Source organism: Lepidochelys olivacea (assembly GCF_965140295.1).
Source record: "Lepidochelys olivacea isolate rLepOli2 genome assembly, chromosome: 18".
Taxonomy (NCBI): domain Eukaryota; kingdom Metazoa; phylum Chordata; order Testudines; family Cheloniidae; genus Lepidochelys; species Lepidochelys olivacea.
The window spans coordinates 28792152-28816418 of NC_140428.1; the positions used below are offsets into that span (position 1 = coordinate 28792152).

Genomic DNA, 24267 nt, shown 5'->3' on the forward strand with positions numbered 1-24267 from the left:
AAGGGGCCCAGGACAGAGTTTTGATGATTTAAGGGTAGGAGTTTCCAAAAGTGGGAGTGCAAGTCCTAGGGAAAGTGAATGGGACTTCTGCTGTTCCTTTCCAAGTGTGGGGTTTTCAAGAGTACCTCAGGAGCAGGAATTGCTTCCCACTGTTGCACTGGGGCAGGGTTATGAGAATGCAGAAAACTCTGGCCTGCACCTGAAGAAACAGAAATGAAGTGACGTGACAATGTATATACCAAGGAGTAGGATGAATGGAGTGTAAACAATACGGAAGGAATTTTTATTCAGTCCTTTACAAAGAGAAACCCTCAAGTTGTCAAAAAAGAGCAAACTACAAATGAATCAGAAATACTGTGAATAAAATGCTCTAAACTTTATACTTAAGACAAATCCACTTAGACCAATAGAAAGAATTGTTGCAAAGCATCAACCTCACTGACAGAAAGGAGATCTTACAAATGCATAGTACACACAGAACAGTTTAAAGAAGTAGTTTGAGTTCCAATAAAAGTACCTTATTGGCATTTACAAAACATCAGTCATTATTGTGCAATAAAAAGACATTGTCTAGTTATCCCGAAGACCAGAGCAGCCTTTGTATTCTTTTTTTTTTTCTCCAAAATTCAGTAAAAATCAGGACTGGCTCTCTGTGATACGGTGGCACAAAACCCATTCTTTTCAGAACATGGCCTTTTGACACTACAAATAGTTAAAAAGATACAGTACTACAAATTGTTAACAACCGCTTAAAGCCTCGTTCTCCCCTGGTTAGAGGTGAAACACAAAGAGGTCACTGACAGAATTATTAACAAAAGACCAGCATCAATATTTTTAATCCTTAAAGGCACAACATCACTTTCTGGTGGGGGAATTTTATCAATAGGAACAAAACACCCACCCAGACGCTCTGTTTAATCCCTTGTTTCTAAGTTTGTGGTTCTTTTTTTTTTATTGCAATTGAAAAATGAATTAGTTAGAATGGTTCATTTAAACATTGAGCATTCCAAATTATAAGCATGCCTCACACCTGTCCCCTAGACACAGAGACTCTCGTCCCGCACTTAACAGGAGAAATCTCATTCTCTGGGACCCTTTTGGTAAGAGCTCAAGACTGAGTATTCTTTGCTTATGACAATTAAGGATTCAAACGTGACACTGAAACCGGCTGTGTTTCTTTAATGTTTCATTCATGGCTCTGAAGTTTAAGTGAAGTAATGGCAGGGTCTGGATTGTTCTTTTACGGTCAGGGTTAGATTTGTCAAAAAGAAACACACCTCAAGGCCAACAGAATTCAACGGGTGGCTCCAATTTCAAACAAGTTGAATTTTGGTTCCAAATGCATTTTCTTTTCAGTCTAGTGCAGTTGACAACACTTTATCAGTCTAATTTAAATCAGTCCATTTCAGGAAAATGTACTTGCATTCGTATGCTTCAGCCCATCGATGGCACCACACAACTGCTGCCTTGTCTGTTGACTCTTTCACTGCAAAAGGCAGCAGAGTTTTCTGGCGATCTGTTATAGACTATTTCTTGCAGCGGAGGAGGAGTCTCACGCAAAGCAGATAGTTTAGCCACATGCTTTCCCTGGAATTCCTTCCCCATCAGTGCTGATTAACAAGGTACCAGGGGCTACACAGCTGCAGTTCAGTACTCTCACCGTGCAGTGAATTGGGGCAGCTAACGGCACCCTTTAAGGAACTGGTAACAATGGTACTTTGCACTCAAAAGCACTTTTTCTTGAGGGATCACAGCCCCGTGAAAATGGCAAATGTTACTAAACTGCCACCACATCTGAGGAAACCGAGGCACAGAGGAGTGGTGACACCTCAGACAAGTCACTTTTCCAATGAGCGGCAGAGCCATGAACAGGATGGAGTCCTGCCTCGCAGCCCCTCTAGACCCAACAGGCCTCTCTGTGTGGAACAGGAAGGTCACCAGAGAGATGCTTTCTATTTACCCTCACCCCAGGGCAATCGGTGCTGTTGGGAAAGGAAATGGCAGAGAACTACAGGGCAAGGCAGAGGCCCTGGTCACTGTCTTGTCAGCTCTGCTGAGCATGCTGCTGACACCCTTCAGTGCTCGCTTGCGAGCTCGCAAAATCTCACTTACTAGAAAATAAATAGCCAGGGCACAGTGTCCCGTCAAAAGTGCTACTGGTAAATTTTCTATGGCATATGTATATTTTCTGTTCTTAGACAGCTCCTGCTAGCATCGGGGAATTTTATCTGAGAGTGTAGCTGGTCTAACTCAAAGAAATGCAAGAGTACATGAAACCAATACATGCATGTTACCATATTTTACAGTATATATCAGGTTACATTCACACAAGCATAACATCACAGACCAGGGAGGGAATGTCCCTCTTTATGCAGCACATGGGGACTGCCCGTGGAATATGGCATGCAGCTTGGGGCATCCCCATTCCAGGAGGCTAAAACAAATTGGAGGGGATCAAGATAGAGGGGGCCCAGAGCATGATAGGTTCAGAGGGGCTGCTGACCTAACCAGAAACACTGAAAGAGCTAAGTATGAATAACTCAGCAAAGAGATCAGTAAGAGGGGCGGCAGGGAACAGCCACAGTGTAAGTACTTGACAGGGAGCAGTACCAGTGAGTCAAGAGGAGAGCATGAGTTTATCAAAGGGAAAGTTTAGGGTGGAAGTCAGGACAACTGTCCTAACGATGTTGATTGGACTCTGGAAGAGTCTCCCCAGGGAAAGAGGGTCAGCACTTCACCGGGAATGGTCCCTTGAAATGTGTGTTAAAGCTAAACAATCTGTTCCACTTTGTATTAACCTGTAACACTGGGAATACCTTTCCCAGACCTGCAGAAGAGCTCTTTGTGGCTTGAAAGGGTCTCTCTCACCAACAGAAGTGGGTCCAATAAAGGATATTAGCACACCAGCCTCGTCTCTCTAATATCTGGGGGCCAACACAGCTACACAACACTGCAAGCAGTAGGTTCTATAGTCAACTGTGAACTTTTGCAACAATGATTCTCCCTCTGTTATAGGGTGCTATTAAAAAAACACAATATTTATCCCTTCCAAGCCATCTGGAAATGTCTATCCTTGGGCTCACGATCAGAAATGACGACCAGCTATATGGCTTCTGCTCCGCAAATGCAGACCCCAGGGTAAAAATGTCCGCCTACTTCCTGATAACCCCTCTAGGAGAGAAGAGAATTATGAACATCCTGGCTGCCGGGCAGAAAGGCCACAACTCCTCTTAGCAACTCGATGTACAACTTGCCACTTCTGTCCCTGCCACCTGCAATGGCTGGTGGTAGCTCCAGGGAGCACCACATAAAAATGGCAGGGAAATCCCGATGGCTCTTACCTCTCCCCAGCCCTCTAAAACAGCCTTTGGGGGACTGATTCCTAAAGGTGTTTAAAATACACTGCAATCCGAAACTAGGTGTTACTTGTTCACAGAACTCACCATGCTCCAGGCTTCCTACTTCCTGTAGCAAGTCAGCGAGGATTGGGAGTCAAGACTGCGGGGCTGTCCTCCTGGACCTCCTCCCTATGCGATTTGGGGGCAAGATGCTTCCTGTCTCTGTGCCTCAGGGCTACAGAGCAGCACCAGGTTAGCTAAAGTGATGTAGTTAAACTGGTACAAAAGGCTATTTGGTTTAAGCCAGGCTTATCTCAGTTTAGCTGAAATTGACTAGGAAGAGGGTTAAACTAAACTGGAATAAGCTACTACTGAACTGAAATAAAAGGGTCCACACAAGCAGGTGCAGGGCAGGGGCCCAGTCCTTACATCAGAGCTCACCCAATCCCAGGGGAAGCCATGCTGCACCATAAGCAGTCTGGACACAGACAAGGACTCTACCTCCCCATCAGTAAAATGGCCCAATTCACGTCTGTTTGCAAAGCACTCTGGCTCCTTAGGAGCGAGTGATGTGCTAAGCACTGCCAGGGAGTGTGTGTCGCGCAAACACAGATTTCAAGAAGCCCATGCTGAGGGAAGCAACAGAGAAGAATTGAAACTCTTTGTAAGCCAGACGCTGTAACTCTCAGCCCAGCCTGCACCCAGGAGTTGAAGAAGAGAGGGGGGTTACAGCGAGAGAAACAGGAGTAACAGCCTGGAGGGTGGAAGTCAGTTTGGTGGGTGGATTAACTGATGGCCAGAAATGTCTGTATCAGAGGTGCAAGCCAACTGGAAAAGGAAACAAGGTGAGAACCAGCAGAAAGCCAGCCTCTCCCCCTACTCTGCCATCCGCTGATGCACGTAACAGGAAAGGGTGCTACTGTAGCAGGTGCATTTTGGCTGTGATGGGAGGAGCAAACTAGACTCTTTGCATGGGCAACTCTCAGTATTTTCCAGGGCACTGGAGGGGCTTGGGGAAATAATCAATGAATGTTTCCGTTTTCTCTCTGCCTGTAATAGGGGTTTTTTCCTATTAGCCTAAATTGTATCCCAGTTATGAACTGCAGTGCAGGGCAGTGAAGCCTTCCACAGCTCTGCGCTGGTTCCAGGAGCTAGCAGCCAGCTTGGCAGTGCAGGGACATATGCATTGCAAGCGTTGGCTACACAATCAGTGCAGAGTGGCCTGCCACTGTGGTACCCGTGTTCAAGTGGAAAAGTCAAAGCAGAGATCCATTGTCGAGGCTCAGTTCCCCTATTAACAGCGTTCGGACTGTGGCTGGGAAGGGAACAGAAATGGCGATGCCAGATCCATGCTTCTGATTGCTGCAGTTGGAGAAGAAGAGGCATGTGGGGGCGGAGGGGTATACCAGTCATCACCAGCTTTCTTTTTTTGCACTTCAAACATTGCTTGTTATAGTTTTAAGGACACAGAAATTAGCTCCACAGAGTGAACCTGCCACTTTACCTTTAGCTTGTGTCTGTATCAGCCATGAAACCACAGGGCACAAGTTAGCGGGATTTCACACCATGAACCCAAAGGAGCAGAGGCACCAATTCTCCAGTCTCATGCAGTTCCAGAGCAACAAGACCGAGATCTGAATGAACGCACAAGAGCAATGGAGCCTCGTGTGAGCCCGCGCAACACATGGGTCCTCGGGCTGGGGCAGAACCCCGTGAGCAGTCTCACTCTAGGAGCTACGACTCTCAGCCTCGGCAGTGAGTTATGAAGATGCACTAAGCGAATCACAGCTCTGTCTATAGTAACCGGCCACTACAGAATCCAGAAAACTGGGCCCACTTCACTTAGCCTGTATTAAAGGTGGCCTCTGCTCTTGGTCCACTGGAGCCAGTGTCATGAGCTGAGCAGGTACCAATCTTCTCCTTCTTTTTCCCCTAGAGAAATCAGGTATAAAATTTAATTCACAGAATTTAGAAAAAATAATAATGAGGGTTGGAGTATTACAGAATACTGAGCCCCTTTCCCCTTGCCGGGCCCTGGGCTCTCTATGCTTCGCAGCTTAGTTCGAGGCTATTAGTTCCCTTCCCCTGTGCCAGACAGTGGACACACATGCACCCCACACGTGCTCAAAAAGCAGCACGTAGACATTCGTAAGGGTCACTACGTCTCCCCACTAGAGAGAGTCCTAGTAAAACAAAGGAGCTCACAGAAAGTCTCCGCCCCCGGCCCCCCCCAAATTCTCTCGCTAATATTTCTCCAGGCAGAACACAGTGATCCTGACTCCTCTGCGTTAGCTGCATTGTAGCAGAGCAGCAGGTTAACAGAGATGCCATTGAAATGGAAATGTCACCTCTTCTTCCCTCCTGACCCACCTCTCTGTGGCTCACAGGCAGTGCAGAGAAAGGACACAAGAGAGACACTGGTTTTGTGGGCGATTAACTCAGCCTCTCGCTGGCGACAAAAGCTTTTCAGTGCCTGCATTCTGCCGAGTGTATCAATGTTCCCTGCTAAACACACCCCATTCTTCTGCCCTCAGAAAGGCCTTGCCCTCAAATGCCGGGGGGGGGGGGGAGGGGGAGGCTGAGTTTGTCACCCCAGAGCAATCTCTGGCTGGGTCTTGTTTTTACTCACATCAATAAGGGGAAGAAGAAAACACCCTAATTTTTTCTAAATGTCAAAACGGAATGTGTTGGCTCGGCTCGGGAGGCCTGGAGCAGCCTGGACGCTTTGCGGCGGCCCAGACGCACAACACGCGGCAGCAACAGCAGCAGCCGAGTGTTTTCTTACCTGCCACATGCTGAGCCCCATGTTCCAGCGGACTGTTATCCACTACACTCGGGACTACCCCAGCGCGCAGCCTGCTCCCAGAGCACGAACACGGGCCCGGTTGCACGGTTCAACCCCCTTTCCCCAGAGAGAGAGGGAGCCCGGTCCTGGATAAGCGACACACCCACACACCAGCCCCGCGCTATTAGGCACTGTCGTGTCAGGCTACCGTGCCTTGGAGATAAGGCTGCCTCGCCTGGCGAGCCAGCCGCTCTGACTAAAACGAGAAACACCCTTCTTCGTCTTTAACGGAAACACGAGCCCAGCTTTCCACCCCAGCCTGAAGAGGAGGGTACCGCGTGTTAGCGATCCCTGGAGGAGACATGCTGCCCGTGTTACAGCTACTAACAAACACCAGGAGAGACTGTGGGGCTCCGCTAAACCCCCACCAGCCTTTTGCAGGCAGCGCAATCCTGCTGCCCGGGATAAAGCAGAGCATTCGCTCTGGGCTGCAGCACCCGCGCTGATCCCCCCACCCCGGGCGCCCCTGCCCTCCGCACATGGAAAGGGTCTGGAAGGACTGTGCTGTGGCTTTGTCCACCTGAGTAGGAATTGCAAACATTTTTACACCGCCCTCAGATCAGACCTTCCTCTAGCAAGTCTCTCTGCCTCCCTTTTTTCATGCATGAGAACGACATCGGATTTCTTTGGTGCTTTGCCCAGCTCCCGTTACTAACCCAAGACCCCAGCTGTGACCGACGTCGGGAAAGCCGCAGAAAACCAGCACCCGCGGCAGAGATGGCGCTGGGCCCTAGGAGGCCGAGCCGATGGAGTCGGAATGAAATGTGATATACCCAGACGAAGCAGAAGGGGAGCTTAAAAAGCTAGTGGTGCTTCCTTTGCTCCCACCTTTCTGCAGATTTTCCTGCTCCCCCCAGGAGATGCTCAAACTCGTCCGAAATCCCCCTGACTCGGAGCAGCTGCTGCCTGCTGGGCGGCTGTCCAGTGCCTGGGCCTCCCCTCGTTCGAAGGGAGTTTGTCCCCTGCAGGGGTCTCTGTTTCCCCCAGGAAAGAGGCACCTGGGGTCCTCCTGGGCGCGCAGAGGCCTGGGCACAGTGAGGCTGCAGCCCTTCCCCTGCGCCGAGAACCTGCGCAGCACCTGAGGCTCCCGCTCAAAGTCGGTCAGAGGGAAGTTGGAGCGCACACTGGCCTGGGGCGGAAAAGCCTCAGGGAGGAGGGAGACGGAAGACGAGCGCATGGGGCTTTTCCTGGGGCTGGCCAGGGGGCTCTCGTCAATGAAGTTCACCACTTCCTCCTTGCTGAAGCACTTGTACAGGTCCTCGCGGGAGAGCGGCTTGAGTGAGATGACGCTCTCGGCAGACTTCCGGCGCTTGCGGTAGGGGAGCCGCTCCTCGTGGTAGGAGGTCAGGCTGCTCCTCCTCCGTGCATGCCGCGGGATGAGGAGGTGGGCCAGCCCGGCCGCGTCCTCGCCTGCCCCCCAGCGCTGGAGGTAGGCTGAAATCTGGCCCGTAGTCCAAATGTCCGTTTCATCGTGAGAATAACGCCTCAGAGGCGGGACCTAGAGAAGAGGGGAGAAAGCAACACCACGGGTCAGCCTTCCCCGCCTGGCCTGGGAGCTTCATCGTCAGAGCTACGGAATCACATCAAACAAAACATTCACGGCATGTCAGTGACTTGCTGCTGGATACAAACAGATCAGAGAAAGTCCTGACTGCCTGGTGCTCCTGCCAGAGGCCTGGGCAAGCTGGACGCAGCTGAGGGCCAAGCAGTGCTCTCAGCAAGTCTCAGCGCAGAAACGCGTTGAGCATCTATGGTGCTTCCTCAAGAATTTTCCATGCGGGTGGCACAGGGAGGGTCTAACCCCTGGGGAGAGGTTCCAAAGGGTCCCCAGAGCTGCCGCCAGTGCCCTGCTGGTGGCACCATGACTGAAGCTAAGGCTGAGAAGAACATCCCGTTCGAAAGCCACATGCTTCCAGCTGACCCCTGCTGAGTCACTGTGCTATGGCGTGATCTCCCACGCTGCACAGGGGCGGGATGGCGCGATGGACAGGACACTGGACAGGGACTCAAGAAACCTGGGCTCTGCTCCTGGCTCCAATGCTAGCTCTCTGTTTGACCCGGGGCAAAATGCTTCTCCTCTCTGGTCTGCGTTCCCCTCCCGCCCTGGGTCTGTTGGGATGATACGTTCTTTGGGGCTGTGTGTGAACAGTGCCTGGCCCAGTGGGTACAGGTCTCAGATGGACTACTGCAGTGCAAATGAATAACTGATTGCTGGGAAATAGAGAAAGTGGAAACAGAACAGGCGCACACAAGAGCAGTGAACCCGTCTGCCCAACTTCTTGTATTCGCAGCTGCTCCAATTTTAAGTAAGCCTGTAAAGTTTTAGGACTCAACACAGGTTCGGGGTGTCGCTGCTACCGCAAAGTGATTCTGAGGGAATGATGCTGACGTCTGTCGGTTCCACCGGGTCTCAGAAGCAGGCAGTAAAATACAGAGCAAGTCGATTACACACAGCCTTTTGTAGGACCCTCTCTCAAGCTGTTTTGCATGCAATAAAAGACAGTCTAGAGGTGTGTCATTTGGACAAGGCCTCATCTTGCCCAATGTACTTTGCTGTTTTAAAGGCAGAGTCTGGAATCACAGCAAATCTGCTGTGGACAGATTCAGAGTGTGCTGTACCCTGGTGGTGTGAGCTCCATTTCAGAAAAGTCAGGAGCATGCCACAAGGGGAGCTCCAGCCAGCTGTTCTTGGGCCGAGACCCCGAAGTGTGCGCAGCCTGATTGGTGCAAGCAACGTCCAAAAGTTAATTTGACATTTACAAGGAAACTCCACATATCCTTCAAAATTGGACGAGCAGAGTGAATTGACGTACTCCAGGCTGAACTCCTGACCAACATTAAACCTTTTCTTACAAGTGATTGTGTGGAGCAGCCGGAGTGCAATGGGACAGCTGTGAAAATCGGTCATGCCCTAGCAAATCCTGACTGATTTTCCACCAATCAGAATGTGACACATTCTGGCAGGTTTGTAATTAATGTTTATAAAAACTTCCAATAAATGAATTATTACTTGTCAATTGTTTAATTCCTCAGGGCTGCCCTTCTTCGGTGTGGTCAGCACTATAATCAAGTATACTAAAAAAAAATACAAACAGAATAAAGTGGGGGAGGGGAGGTTTGCATCTTACAAGGTCTCTGATCAATGCGAGAGCATACAACAGCAAAGCAGCCTAAGCAAAGGTCAAGCAAGGTCTCACCTAGGGGTCAGCGAGCCAAGGGACAGTTACTTTGCCCAGGGACTTTAAACGGCTCCAGTAAAGGCCAGTCCATCTTTTATAAAGTTACTTTGCTCGCTTTCACCTGTCTCCTGCTCATCCTTTGCTGCGCTGCCTTCACCCACTAACTTTCCACCGAAATCCATGGACTGGTAAGACGTGCTCATCAACACAGCACTCACTGGGCTCTTCCTGGCTGTGCCTGGGACACAGGGCAGGCAAGCCAGTGCTCTCTGTCGGGACACTCGATAGCAGGCAAGGTACATTCCCAAACCGGACAGACATGGACTGTCCAACAGGAGTGAGCTGAATGTGTCTGGACACACCTGCCAGCACTGCAGGCCCCCATTGCACCTGAAATGCTGAGCCACAGCCAAGCGATTCACACTTTTTTTTATTGCTTTGTAGGCACTTTCTCTTTCCAAGAGCGTGTCCCAAGACTGCTCGGAGGGGAAGGCTGCTGCCCATCCCGGAGCCCATTACCTGCAGATACTGCATTTTGTTCTCCTGCACCGATCGCACAGGGTACACCTGAGGGATTCCTCTCTCTAGTGCTGAGAAGTCGTACTTGGCAATGTGCTCCAGCGCTAAGATGTCCCCGCCGTAGTTATAGTCGTAAGGCCTCTCATACATCAGGTCGGTGTGAATTGCACCATCCAGGCTCGTCTCTGCAAGGGGTTGGTGTCAGAATTAGTTTGGAACAGAAATTAGCACGTGCAATTGAGACCCAGGAGGGAGACGTGGTGCTCTGGTGGGCAGAGCTCTGCTAGCGGGGTCCAGGCAGGAGATTCTCCAGCGATACCCAGGGGGCTACGTCATCGACTGTTCTTAGCCCAAGGAGCCAGGGTCGCTGGTTCGCTCAGGGAAAAATTAAAATGAATTTCCAGCCCAATCCCACGCGCCTCTCCTGGAGGGACAGAGATGAGGCTGAGGGAAGGGACTCACGCCCCAGGGCTGCACACGGGATGAGCTTTAGAGGGCAGCAGGACTGCACGGAGACACTCGTGACTGCAGAGCCCGGCAGCTACAGCGGCGAAGGATGGGGTGGTTTCAGAACATGCATCACTAAGGAGCGCCCATTCAGGGATGGGTACAGTGCCCCACTAGAGCCACCGCTGGCATCATGGAGGGCTGCCATGCCCACCCAGGCTGCACCCCCACTTGTGCGCCAACCCTACCCGCGGGAGGGCGGAAGAATGTGGCGCAGTGACACTTAATGGCATGTGGGTGCCTGGTAACTCCAGACAGGAGGAGACTCCTGGCAAGTGACCCGCTTGCCCACCACCATGCTTGGAATCATCTTAGTTATGTCTGGCTTTGGCATTTGCAGCCACTTCATTGCCCATCGCTCAGCCCTCTCTACCCCCATGTTAAAACACAGAGGGTGCATTGTGACTGGCACAGCCCGCCGCTCTGCAGACATGGGACAAGCACCCAGGGGAGGGGTAGTGTGGCGGACACAGGCTGGCCCAGGCAGCTACCCAGGGCATGCATCACGTATCAGCACATGCTCGCTCTCACCTTCATCTGCGTCATCGTTGGACATGATGGCCACGCACTTCTCCCAGATGGATCGTACGTCTGCTCGGTAGCGATCACAGGCCCAGAGGAAGAGGGGAAGGAGCAGGGACTGGATGACCGAGCACCAGAGAACACACACCACCATCCAGTTGTAGGACACGTCAGACTTCAGGCTGGCAAAGCTCACCACCTGGGACATCAAAACCCCAGTGCGTTAGTTACTCAGCACGGCCCCCAGACTGGCCTGTCCCATCGACTCAGGGCCTGTGTGGGATGCAGAGGTTAGTGCTGTGCTCTGCACAAAAAGCGGCCCAGGTTGGAGCCCCAGGCCGGCTGGCTGGCAGAATGCTATGGAGATCTGGCCCGGGGCTAGCCCTAGGCACTGCTTTTCAGCAGACCCAGCTCCTGGTCCCTGGGCTGGCGGATAACTGCTCTGGGCAGGCTCCAAATGGAGCCCTACACAGCCCCGCAACCCAGAAGCCTCCATAGGGTTGGGCAAGTCCTCAGCATTCAAGCCGAGCATCCCAACCCTGTCTTCCCTTCTCCAGGAAGCGGAGGGCAGGGACACCTGGGAGGCCCTGGTACCCAGCACACACAGCTGCTCTGAAGGCCCGGCCTGCACTGCTGGGTGTTGCGTTTGGAGGGCGGTTCTTACAGCTGCCACATCAGGGCCTTGCTCAGGGAGCGTCACGGTCCAGCCGGCATTCTCCGTCACTCTCTGCATCAGCCACTGTCTGGTGCCGGGACACTCCTGAGCGCTCAGCATCTCTGTTAACACCGAAACAGGCCTTCGTGCACCTGATCCAACTGGGTAACCACCGCTTGGGGTGGGGTGAGTCTGGAAGAGGGGCCCTGCTAACCGGCCTTCTCAGCTTTGCTCAGCAACCTGTGAAAGCCTCCAGGCACCTGGCAACCTGCTCCTGTCAAATCCATACGAGATCCCAAAGCCCAGAGCAGCCTTGCCAAGTGGGGCACACTCAGTTCCAAGCCTGCAGCGCCCCTCAGAGAACAAAGCCTCTGTCTGCAGCTGCCTCAGCTTGGGCCCAGTTTCCAGACCCCCCTTGGCACACACGTTGCTTGATGCAGGGGCACTGCCCTGATGTCACCATCCCACTTGTGACATCATCGCTAGTCTCAGGGGAAGGCTTATGAGGTCATCAGGAGGATGAAGGGAACAAGCAGCAGGGTCCAGAGAACCCAGAAGGGACAAGAACTATGGTGAACAGGAGCAGTGGGAGATGTGCCCCAGGGGAGATTCCCAGCCCCCCGCCAGCGCAGCGGGCTCCGAGATAGCGGCTTGCATGCGAACGGAGCAGGAGAGTCTTTCACACCTTGCGCTAGTAGCTCAGCGTCCCCAGCGTAATTCACGCGGGACAGTGACGCAGCCCCCCCCAGCTACCTCCAGCAATACCAGGCTCGCCGAGAGGAGCACTGACCAGGGCTGCAGCTGGCAGAGGTTAGAGGGCAGCGACCCTGCTGCCATCAGCCGCAATGCAGGCAAACAAGCATCTGCCCTTTCTCCAACATTTGCTTCCAGGGTCTTTAAAGTTCAGTTCAGTTCTGAGTCACTCATGCAGGAGTTTCCCTCTCCCTTGCTTCCCAAGCACCAGAGCTCCCTCGATCGTTCTCAAGCTCCCCACACACAGATTCACGGGCATTAGCCACTGCTCCATCCCGTCAATGTGGGATTTCACCATCCCTGCCTGGTGAGAGGGAAGCAGTGTGTGTCCAGGTGCAAAGCCCCTGCTAAATCCTCCTTGAGTGGAGAGAGTGAGGAGAAAGGCAGACTTCTCCTCATCCGAGAGCCTGGTTTCCATGGGGGCTCAGCCCCCCAACTCCAGCTGAAGGCAATGGAGCTGTGCACATGCAGCATTGCGGAGGATCAGGCAGACAGGTGAGACCGAGGAGGCTTTGCATCGTACTAAGCTCCATGATACTTACTGGGGTGGTTTTGTGTTTACCCAGAGGAACTCCTGTACAAGCTTTGCAGCATCAGTCTGCTGGTAGCAACCTCCCTCTCCACCCCCCACACTAAGCTCCCACATTCATCAGCCAATCAAACCACTGCTGAGCAGCTGAAATGCCATGCTGGTCTCTCTGCGGCTCCTGTTATCAAACGACGATTACACAAAAGTCATACACGAGGGACTCCCCATCAGCCACACAAGTTCAAACAGCCTTTTGCAGGCACGGCGCCCCCAACCACTCACCCTGGCATAGGGAGGACGCTGGCTGCAAAACCACATCCCCTCTTAACACACCTGCCTCCTCCAGCCAGAATTAACGGCAGCCACCCCGACCTTTACGAGGGCACCACACGCCAGAAAGCAGGCAGCTCACGCAGCCACTCTGCCGGCAGCAGGGCAGGGACCTCCCTTCAGTGATGTGCAGACACAGTCAAGACCATCCTTCTGACCCAGAGCTGTACGGACGGACTCAAACACCATGCTCCGGGCTCACATGCAGCCAGTTTTCTCAGTGTCTGGGAGCTCAGTCTGCAAAATATAAAGCACTTGGCTGTGCTTTCCCAGACACAAGATTGACAAGAAAATGACACAGGCCAGCTCCAGTCAGATCACCCGCCCTGACAGTGGGGCTGCCGACGACACCCTCCTCTCCTATCCCATGGGACACCCTTCCGCCTCCAGCAGAGCAAGACCAGAACTGACAACTCTTGCCCAGTTTCAGCCAAGCACTGCTAATCCAGCTTGACACACGTGCTGGCTATTAGGCAGCTCCCTGCTCCTGCAGAATTTGGAGAGAAGACTGCGGACTCTGGACAGAACTTCGAACACTCTGTCGGCTTCTTGGGACAGTAAAAATTAGATTAAAAGAGGGCACATTGTCAGGGCCCTGGCGATCCTAAAAAATGCACGTGCTGGTTCTCAGCCTGCGACCCAAGCCCTGCACAGCAAACACCCTCCCGCAGAGAGTATTTTTCCTGTTTTAATGCCCAAACGTAGCAATTATTCAATCTTTCCCCCTCGCTCCCAAAGGCAGAGCATTTCAGTGGCTTTTAGAAGCGGAAAACAAGGGTTATGTTCAGAGCAAGCACACGCTCGGGGTTCAGTACACTGACTCTGCTAAGCGCACTTCATGCAAACTGCAGCAAAGATGCAATAAAATTATTAATGCCGAAGGAGCTGCTGTGTAACAATAAGGGTACGGAGATGTACCAGGTTTATGAACAGTGAGTGTGACCAAGTCAGCGAGGGGAAGTTCTTCTGTACTGGACAATAAGAATTTCCTGTATGAATGTGTTGATCTAGCTTAAGAAGAAGAACAAACAGAAACGCAAGCACATATTCTCCCCGGATAAGCAACCTCCCACCAAGCACTGTGGGTGGCAGTTACAAGGCAATGGCCTACTTCCAGGCCGAAGGGCACAGCTGGCTTGCCAGGCTGGGAACTAGAGAGCAAAGGACAGTAAAGAGTTAAAAAGCTCTTCTCTGGAGAAGATGGGTCAATGAGTTCTAACAGGAAGACAAGCTGTCAGCCCTCCCTGGGAGATTGGCCTTTCCAGACCCAGGGAAGGGTAAGCCTCAGGGAGAGGCAGATATGCGCAGAGGTTGGTTTATTGCTTTTAAGACCTGTTTTCTCTGACATGCTTTTGTTCTAGTAAATTATACTTTGCCTTAAGGAGGGGGTCAGTTCACCGGTTATCACTGTCATCACCCGGGAGGGAACAGACTGCAGGATACGACCCAAGTCAGATCTGCCGAGGCAAGCCTGGTTAGTACCAAGGGAATGCCAGGCAGGGCCCAGTCTGCGAATGGCAAAACCACGTGATTCCGCCCAAGCCAGGTGATGCCTCGAGGCTGGGGGCAGGGGCACTCCACGAGCTGAGGAGGGTCAGAGGTGCTGATTGCCTGATAACAGTGCAAATCCCGCCCCCCACCTCCAATCTCCAAATCCATACAAGCGAGGCAAACTGAAATGCTTTCTAGGTTTCCTACTCTGGCAAACGGCTCCATGCTCTCCCCCCATCTGCTGGAAAGGACATGGGGCCCATAGGTCATAGGCAGTGCCCCAAGTTGGTGTCATTCTCATCAACGGTCCAAAATCTTACATGGGAAATCATGATTATTCCACCAAGGTCTCTCTTCATGGGACTGCCCCCTCCCACTCATTAGCTGCTCCAGAGCACTTTGTAGCATCTTGGAGATGGCAGCTAACACCAGCCTGCAAGTGAATGCAAACATTCGGCTGTCTCCTCTCTATGTGAACTTGCTCAATACACTTGGAGCCTCCTGGCTATGGGGAGAGGGGATGTTCACAGCACCCTTGCTAGGCTGGATACACAGCGATTTGGTCTGAATCCCGCAAGCTCACTGAAGCCCTCACTTGTCTATCCAGAAAAAACCCTAGGTGCATGGTCAAGTTAAGCACGCGCTTAAGCACTTTCCTGAATCGGGGCATGAAAGAGCCCATTCATCTACGCCCACCCTGCAAGGCTGGAATGACTTTTTGCATGTCAAAAGTGTCGCCTGCCTCCCATCTACCTCTCTGAGCTTTCCCCACACTGGATTCCAGATGGCAGACAGCAAGTCTGTACTGCTGGGGTTAGGAGTTATTAACGTGTTGCTGCTGAAACAAAAGGTTTATTAAATTAAAACAACCCCGCTGCAGCATGTAGAGGCCATTTTCCCAGTGGGCTGGCGTGTCTACTGCCAGTTCCAGAGCCAATGAGCTGCACGCAACCACGGCCGGCCAGCCCTGTAGCACAAACCACCCAGTTATGAATGTTTCAGAATTTGGAAAAGAAAAATACAGCCAGAATATGCAAACTGATTCATATTAATCAAGACCAACTATAGTGCTTCCCCCTGTTAATTAATGGATCATTAGCATAATGGTGTAAGTCAAATTCATATTAACTTAATCTGATCTTTATAAATTGCTTAACATCGCCTGGCATGGAGTATCAGCATCCTCACTGTTTGTTAAATCCTGCTTCAAGTAACATCACGAATGGGCTGCAAGGCAAGAGCAAATTCATGCTGGAGGAGGGGAGGCTGGCTTGCTCACCAGGGCAGCATTTGCATTTTTAACTTCGCTTACATAAAAATCAGTTTCGTGCTCGTCAGAGGTGCCCGATCGACAGTTTTGGACACTGCCGCCTATTTGTACCAGGTGTATCGGTCCCCAGGGCAGAAAGAGCACAGGCCACAGCTGTGCAAATTCCACACTCACACCCCAACATGCCTCAGCGGGGCTAGGAGTAACATGCCCTGAAGACTGGGAGTGATCTGCAGTTGGATCTGTCTGTATGGCACCCAGCACAATGGGCCCCGACCATGATCTCTAGGTATTACGTCTTCCTAGGTGGCATCTCCATTCCTGGAAATTTGCAACCACGGTAGCTCAAATCCTCTGCTAATCTCTGTGGATGAATAGTCCACCCAGGATACCACACCATCCATCCAAGATTGTCTTTTCTGCCTCCTGTTCACCATTAGCTTCCCTTTTCAGTGCCCGTAAACATGCGGTGTCCGCTGAACCTTTTGCAATGTGCCCTGCAAATCCAATCTTTGTTTTCGTAAGATCGCTTACTAGCATCTGCTGAGTTCCAGTGCTGCTGACAATACCCTGCAGTATCCTGAACGAACCTTATGGAATTAAGATAAATCTTATTGAACTAGAGTTAATATCTTTGGGTATATTGTATTAAAAATGCAGGTGTGTATGTGTTATTGTGGCATTGAATGTACCCTCTCTAGCAGGGAGGGAAATGCTAATGTACTGCCTCCATTATCAACCCCTCTTCCAGGGAGATGTAGGTACTAGCTCAAACTGTATTCTCCAGGGAAGAAAGGGTTCTTAGATAAATATCCTGGTTTGAAACTAGCTCAGAGCCTTCTCCCTGATCCAGCCAATGGACAAGGCCCCAATCCTTAGGGTAGGGGTGGAAGGACTGGGGGCTAGTTCTGAGCTGAGGCTGTGTTGACCTTGTGGCCACAAGGAAACCCAGGGGTGGGGTGCTGACGGACAGCTCCTGCCAGAATCCAAGTTAGGGTTGGGATGAACCCTGGTAAGATTATTTGTATGCATGCAGGTTCTCTTATTGTCTTTAATATGCTTTCTCTGTAATGCTTTTTACCTTAAGAATAAAGCAGGCCTCATGGGGAGTGCTGTGTGCTACCATATAACTGTCGCAGTTACACCTGTTAACTGTCTCAGAAGAGAAAGTGAGCAGGTGTCCTTGGCCCACCTTGTCTGTGCTGAGAATTACACAGAGTAGGCAGGGAACTGCGCAGCATGGAAACATCCCAGTCAGGAGGGAGAAGGGCATAGGTCTCTGCCCAGAAGGGCAACAGCTGGGGAGGCGGAAGTCTGAGAGCGGGTGCCCATGTTGGATTGCTAAGGGAATATCCAGGTGCAGTTGCCCTGGATGGTGACACCCACCATCTCTAATACTTCTTCATTGGTTACAGTCTAGCCAGGATATCTTCAGAATTATTCTATACCACCATAATTCAAAGGATTGGGTTTATTTTTAATTACTGATTGTTTGAATGTCCAAGTTTCACAGCCAAAGTTTAACACAGACCAACTGTACGTTTTAAGAGAATAAGTCTTCAGATGTATATCCCATCTCATCTCAAACAAAAATGATTAGGGGACTGGAACACATGAGTTATGAGGAGAGGCTGAGGGAGCTGGGATTGTTTAGTCTGCAGAAGAGAAGAATGAGGAGGGATTTGATAGCTGCTTTCAACTACCTGAAAGGGGGTTCCAAAGAGGATGGCTCTAGACTGTTCTCAATGGTAGCAGATGACAGAACGAGGAGTAATGGTCTCAAGTTGCAGCGGGGGAGGTTTAGATTGGATATTAGGAAAAACTTTTTCACTATGAAGGTGGTGAAACACTGGAATGCGTTACCTAGGGAGGTGGTAGAATCTCCTTCCTTAGAGGTTTTTAAGGTCAGGCTTGACAAAGCCCTGGCTGGGATGATTTAACTGGGAATTGGTCCTGCTTTGAGCAGGGGGTTGGACTAGATGACCTTCTGGGGTCCCTTCCAACCCTGATATTCTATGATTCTATGATTCATCAGACTGTTATGCTTCCAGAATCTCTTCTGGTTTTGCTATTCTGGTGCTGACTTCAGTATCTGATTGTTCATCTTCTGTAACGATGCTTCCTAAACAGCAATAATTTCTCACTTGCTGCATGGCGGCTTCATTCACTGGAACCTTGCATGTTTCCCAGGTTCTTTGTGCACCGTGCTAGTTTTTGTCTTGTCCATATTCAACTCCAGACCCGATTCTTCGCCATAGTCATGTCACCTCCACTAACTTCATCAGAGCGTCTTCTGAAGCAGCCAGCAGCACTTGCCCTCTGCACAGCGAATGGTGCTCACCCACTCTAGGGGCTGCCACAATATAAACGTTCATCAGCAGTACAGTGGGTCTCTGCTGCCTGCAGGCCACTCCGTCCCTGGCCTCTCTGAAGAGGCTGATGATGAGGGGCCCAGTTAGGAGGGTGATGGGGCACCTGTGCACTTGGAAAGAAAGAAGCCACCAGCCGGTCCCCCTCCAGCCACTGACCACAAGGTAAGGGGGAGGAGACAGCGCCGTTCACCCCCAGCCGTTCACAGGAAGCTGCCCCAGCTTGTCGGCAGCCTGGGAGAGCACAGCTGGCTCCCCGGCTGGCAGGCTCAGCAGAGAGGCCCAGTGCTTTCCCAGCCCCCACATGGCACCTCTAGTGCTGGGCTGAAGCACGTGGCGGGAGCTTGCGCTGCCCAGCCTCACACCCAGCTTGGCCTGAGCTCACCCACGTCCAGAGCTGTCCTTGCGTTACCTTTCAGTAGTGCAGCTTCCCCGGGGCACCGCCCAGGGACGTGTGCCAAGCTGGTCTCAGGGCGTCACTGTGGCATCCTGTTAGCTAGGGGAAGCACGGCCGGCGGACGTGGCGTCGAACACACCAGCTGCGCCGACATGGAGCTCGGCGCTAACCGCGTGTTCGTTACCACGGATTCTCTCTTGATGCCATTTCCCAGCGCAGACCAGCCCCGAAGGCTTGGGCTGCACTTAGCAGGTGCCCGCACGGCTTTGCTGGTCAGGGTGTGAAGGACAGACAATCACCAGCGTCACGGTCGCTATGTTGACAGACAAGAACCTCGTTCGGGGAAGTGGCATTCCTGCACCAGGAGCACTGACTCCCTGGCACGGGCATCGACACTACAGTGTAACCGGGCCGCCAGAGGCTCCATGGTGCTGTCCTTGAATTGGAGCTCAGAGCCTAGACACGAGTGCAATGGCTCCTGAAGAGTGCGCTGCACCAGGAGCTCTCCCGCATCCAGGGGGGCCCCGCTTACCAGCTGCTCAAGCCAGCTCCTCAGGAGTCTGCACTAGCCAGCAGGGCCGGCCAGGGCTCTGGGGGAAGCCGCTGGATGCTGCTCCACAGCCAGACGCAGCCGCATGGGCATCTGACCCCGGGCCTCTGGCATGGGAGACCAGAACATGCCCCTGCAGGCACCAGGAGCAGCCCCTCATCACAGTGGGAACATGGGAGAGGAAACGTGCGTCTCTTTCCTCCTTTTCGCAGTGTTTATTATGTAAATTCCAGCAGAGAACGTTCCCCCCTTAGGGTCTGACACATTTCGACAGCGAACACTTCAAAAGAACAAGGAGTCCTTTTTATCTGCTCCTCTCATTGGCACATCTCCTCCCCACCATGCGCCCCCACGCACCTGGGGCATGCCTGGCCCAGCCGCTCCAGCAGAGCACAGGGCACACAACGCTGCCTGTCCCCCACGCCTCACCTCCTGCACATCTCCGGGGACTTTCAGCCCAAGACAAATTCTGCTCTGCTGAGGCTTTTTCCAGAGCAAAATTTTAAGTAAGAATCCTGTCAGCACTGAGCTATTTAAAAATCCCAGCCATCAGCTCCAACAGTCACATGCTCTCGGAGCCCGGGGTCATCTTTAGCACCTTCTAAATAAAATCCGCTCCTCACTCGCACTCTCCCCCCGCCCCTCCCTTACACGCACCGTTTAAATCCCGGTTTCTGTCCCTCTTCCCATGTTCCTTGCCTCTCCAGGGAGCACCCTCCCCTTGCCCAGGGGGGGAAAAGCTGGCCTGTACTGCCTTGTCTTTTGGACTGATCCACCCCGGCCAGGGATAGGCTGTGGGGTGGGTAGTCCAAAGAGAAGCAGCAGCTCTCCAGGAACGAGTCACTGACTTTGGAGGCCAGAGGGCAGCTCCCCTCAGCCACAAGAGGCTATATTTAGGAGGGGCTGGTGCAGGGCGGCCCTGGGAAATGTTCCGGTCTCTCGGCTCGGCAAACAGCCTGCCGCTTCTCCAGGGCATTGCCCTGCTGAGGGGCGGGTGGCTTAGCGAGAGGACCAACTGTCTGGGGCACACATCTCACGAGGTGCAGAGGGCCTCGGAAGACGGGGAGAGGGGCCCCGCCCCGGACCTTCAGGCACAAAAGGAGCCTGCTGTGCCCTAACAGCAGTCCTGGCTACAGAACTGTCCCCGCATTAGCCACACAGGGCGGGCGGTGCCCAGCCAGTTCCCGAGGTACAAGCTGCGGATGCACCTGAAGGGGCAGGTGCAGCAGTGGGAGGATGAATAGGGCAGCACAGGGCGATGATCCTGCTGGTGACAGGTGGAAAGAGAGAGAGAAAAGAAAAACCATACACAAAAAGGTGCCGACCCCCAGTGGAATCAGGCCAGATTTAAAGCTGGAACAATAAACTTGCTGCATTCAAAGTAGGCATCTAATGAAGCATGAAATATAATTTCAGGTTGCTGAATTAGTGACTGGCGGTGCAGAAAAGCACTGGATCCCCCTGGCTGCCTGTAAGCACAGCCTACCAACGACACCTACCCTGGCCTGCCAGTCTCCCACCCCCACTCCGACTGCCCCCGCCCCACTGTGCGTTAACTGTACATAGCTCACAACGATAGGACATCAGCCGTGCAGCTCCAGAGTCACACCAGCGCCACTGAGAGCCGAACGTGGCCCCTCGTCTCTCCGGCGAGAGGAGCAATGGGAGCGTAGGGACAGGCAGGGAAGGTGAGTGCCAGAGAAACGGGCAGAGGGACTCAGAAGGGCTAGCATTGCCCTGCCCACCCACTGAGCCAGGCGAGAAGAATGTCTGTAAATGAGGAATCCCTGCTTCTCCTCCACGAGTCCTCCAACCCTGATGGGGTGCTTCACTTCATGAAGCCAGCCTCTGTGTCCCTGGCAGATTAAGGGACTTGCCTAAGGACACAGATTCAGTCAGTGGCAGAGTGGGGATAAGGGATTCTGGTACTAAGGTGGCAGGGGCCATGGAAGCTGGGAGAGATGGAGCTCTGCGGTTTCTGGCTTCTAGGCCCCCTCTTAGCCCACTACCATCTGGCTGCTTTCTCAATAGCACAAACGCAGGGGCTCCTACAGCATGGGGGGGCTATGGGCCTGGAAAGGCAAATTACCCTCCACAGATTTAGCTCGTCATTTATTAATAGCCCTCAAGGCCAGCACACCAGGGTTCTCAGGAACACTGGCATGTTATTAGCAGGCTGCAAAGCTCTGCCCCACCAGGGTGAACTGCACCCCAGCGCCCACCTGGGGCAACATCTCCAGGGTGGCATGCAGTCACACTCTCCACAGAGGCCCCCAATTACTGACTCATGGCTTCCGAGAGCGGGTATTATTTGCTGGCAAGGTGCGAAGGAGCTGGCAGCTCAGGGAACGAAACCTCAGCCAGGCCACACGTCTCTGTCGTGTTTTGCCTGCACAAGGCCGGGCCTTTTCAAAGGGCTTTAGCAAAAGGCCTCACAGAGCAGCTTCCCCGCAGCAGCTCTCCATCCACTGCAATGCACGTGCCCGTATTCTCGCCTTACACAGGTCCTGCCAATGCTTCTCCCTTCTCTCCCCAGAGCAGCCACTCCCAGAGAAGCCAAAGATACACACAGAGTCCTGCTTAGAGGAGCTGCACCAGCTACCAAAAGAACCAAATGCATAAATGGGACAGCCGAAGCAGGGAAATCTGCATCACTCGCCTCTGCTGGCCATTTCATAGGCTGCTTCCCATGCAGTAAATACAGACACTTATCACCCCCAGCTGCGGGACGTCAACACTGGGCCTGCCGCATGTCCAGCATAATCTTAAAAGCCACAGGATTCCCATCCCCACTATACATGACAGCCACAGACTAAAGCATCGCGGGCACTTGCCCAGACTGTTCTCAGTTCCACGCCCCTTTCTCTGGCTAACTCCAGATGCCAGGAGCCAGCAGCCGTCCCTGACTCCAGTCCTGTGCTCACAGCCCCCTCTTGTGATGGGGAGGAGGGGCTGGCACGCCCCATGGCACGGGACCCACTCGCCTCCATTCTCCATCACAAGCCAAACATGGGAAGTGCTGGGGCAGGACCAATCTGAGGCCTCACATTGCTTCTGCTCCCTTCTGGGGCCTCGCTTTCCTTGCCCTAAAGCTGCAGGAATTCATCTGCACTCCTCCCTATCGATGTACTCACGTGCCCTCCCCACCACCGTGGTTTGTGGGTCCCTCACTGGCATCCCTCCCCCCACCCCAGAAAGCTGGGCACTGCTACTGCCCCATGCTGCCAATGGGAATGCAGGCAGAGAGAGACTTGCCCAAGGTCAGGCAGGGAGGCAGTGGCAGAGTTGGGAACTGAACCACATTCCCCAGAGGTCCAGCCCAGTGTCTTAACCACAAACTCGTCCCACCCTGCCCCCCCACAAGGCTCCCCAACCCCCCCCACAAGCAGATGGGGCAGCTGCACTATGCACTTGGCTCCTGCCTCAGTAACTCTCTGTGCTGAGCGGATTCGACAATGCTCAGGCTGCAGGATCAGACTTGCCAGCGTCCCAGCTCCTCTCTTCATTAAGGTTGATCTTTAATTCCCAGCTCCTCATCAATCACTCCCAACACACTGCCTTCCCTCTGTCCCTCCGCTTCTATTACGCAGGCTGGAGTGTATGAGAAAGGCACTTCAAAGACATCATTATTCTGCATTAAACCATCTTTGCCATTTATTAGCCTTTCAATTCATCACATATTCTGGCTCTGGCTACATTCCTCCTCACTGTGCGCCCAGCCCATTTGGTTCCGGGCGTGCACATCGGTCCTGCTGTCTCTGCACCAACCCCGCTTGACCGCCCTGACAACGTGGGATGTCACTCGCTCCAGGCCCAGCGCTCCCTCCGTCCCACACAGCCCTGCAGACTCCCTGTGATTTATTAGCAGTGGAAACTCTGAATCAGAGAACTCCAGAAAAGTGCCAAAGTTCAAGGCACGAATCCCACAGCCTCCCCCTCTCCCTCCACTGCTGCGTGAAGCTGCTTCCTTGCTGATCTCACACATGCGATTCAGAGGCCAGTTTCGCAGGTCCGGGTCCTAGCAGGCGGAGAGCTGCGGGAGCAATGTGTGGTCACACACAGCAGGAGCGAAACCCCAGGTCCGGGTCCTAGCAGGCGGAGAGCTGCGGGAGCAATGTGTGGTCACACAGAGCAGGAGTGAAACCCGTGCCCAGGAAAGAGCTGCAGGATCCCGGCTCCCTAGCAATGGTGCAGACACTGGTACTGAGTGGGGACCCAGAGCTTCCTCAGGGAGCCCGGCTGTCTGCACTCGCACCGCTGGTAGAATACGTGGGACCTTATCATGGAATTCCTCATGTGGAGAAACCTGCCCGGGAGGCAGGACATTCAGTGAGGTTCCCCTCAAGCAACATCCCCAGGCCCCTCTCTTGAGGGTGTGGGGTTTGCCCCATTGCCCCAGAACCCACAGCTCTCGGGGGATCTGCTAGAGGCCAGGGCCAAGGCCCTGTGGACCTGCGGGTGTGGGTAGTGGTTTCCACAGCACAGAGTGGCTCTAGGCCAGGAGCTATTACAGCCCTAGGCCAGGGGATGAGGGCTACAATCCCCCAGAGACAACAGAGCTCCCCTTCCACACAGGCAGGGAGAGAACCCCTCCTCAGCTTGTCCTCAGAGCACGGCCTTGCGCTCTGGCCCCGGCATTTCTGGGAACGGCGGCAGGACACCAAGGAGCGGGTGGCAGGGGAGAGTCTGATTAATTTCCTCCCCGGCCCAATTCGCTCCAGTACCCAGCCATTTCAGAAAACCCCAGGTCACTTGATTATTCTTTGTTAACGAAACATCCTACAGCCCCAACAGCGGCACTGTCCCAGAGTAGCAACAAGAGAGCCCCATGCCTGGGGAGCACGAACACCGAGTCATGATTTCCATGGCACCACCAAACCTGCAGCCAGCACCCAAACTACCCCCATGCCCTTGTGGGATTGGAATGGCAACTTTCCACAGTCCAGCAGCAAGTGCCCCAGGGACAAGCCTGTGCTGCAGCATTTACCCTGCGCGAACGTTGCCTGAAATGCC

The 24267-nt window shown here is 53.0% G+C and overlaps 1 protein-coding gene across 2 annotated transcripts in view; it reads right to left on the minus strand.

Moving 5' to 3' along the window:
• Nucleotides 1–296: 296 nt before the first annotated feature.
• GPR153 (G protein-coupled receptor 153) overlaps nucleotides 297–24267 on the minus strand; it is a 45946-nt gene continuing 21975 nt past the window's right edge. The window contains exons 4-7 of one of the 2 annotated variants that reach the window (XR_014714442.1): nucleotides 10920–11109; nucleotides 9882–10066; nucleotides 6840–7681; nucleotides 297–5270 (exon numbers count right to left, since the gene is read on the minus strand). Coding sequence is in view for 1 of the 2 variants with exons in the window: in XM_084651508.1 (XP_084507634.1) it covers nucleotides 6914–7681; nucleotides 9882–10066; nucleotides 10920–11109 (1143 nt within the window). In the remaining variant the exon portion in view is untranslated. Of the gene's footprint in view, nucleotides 7682–9881; nucleotides 10067–10919; nucleotides 11110–24267 lie in introns of both variants that reach the window. The other variant, XM_084651508.1, reaches the window with a different exon arrangement.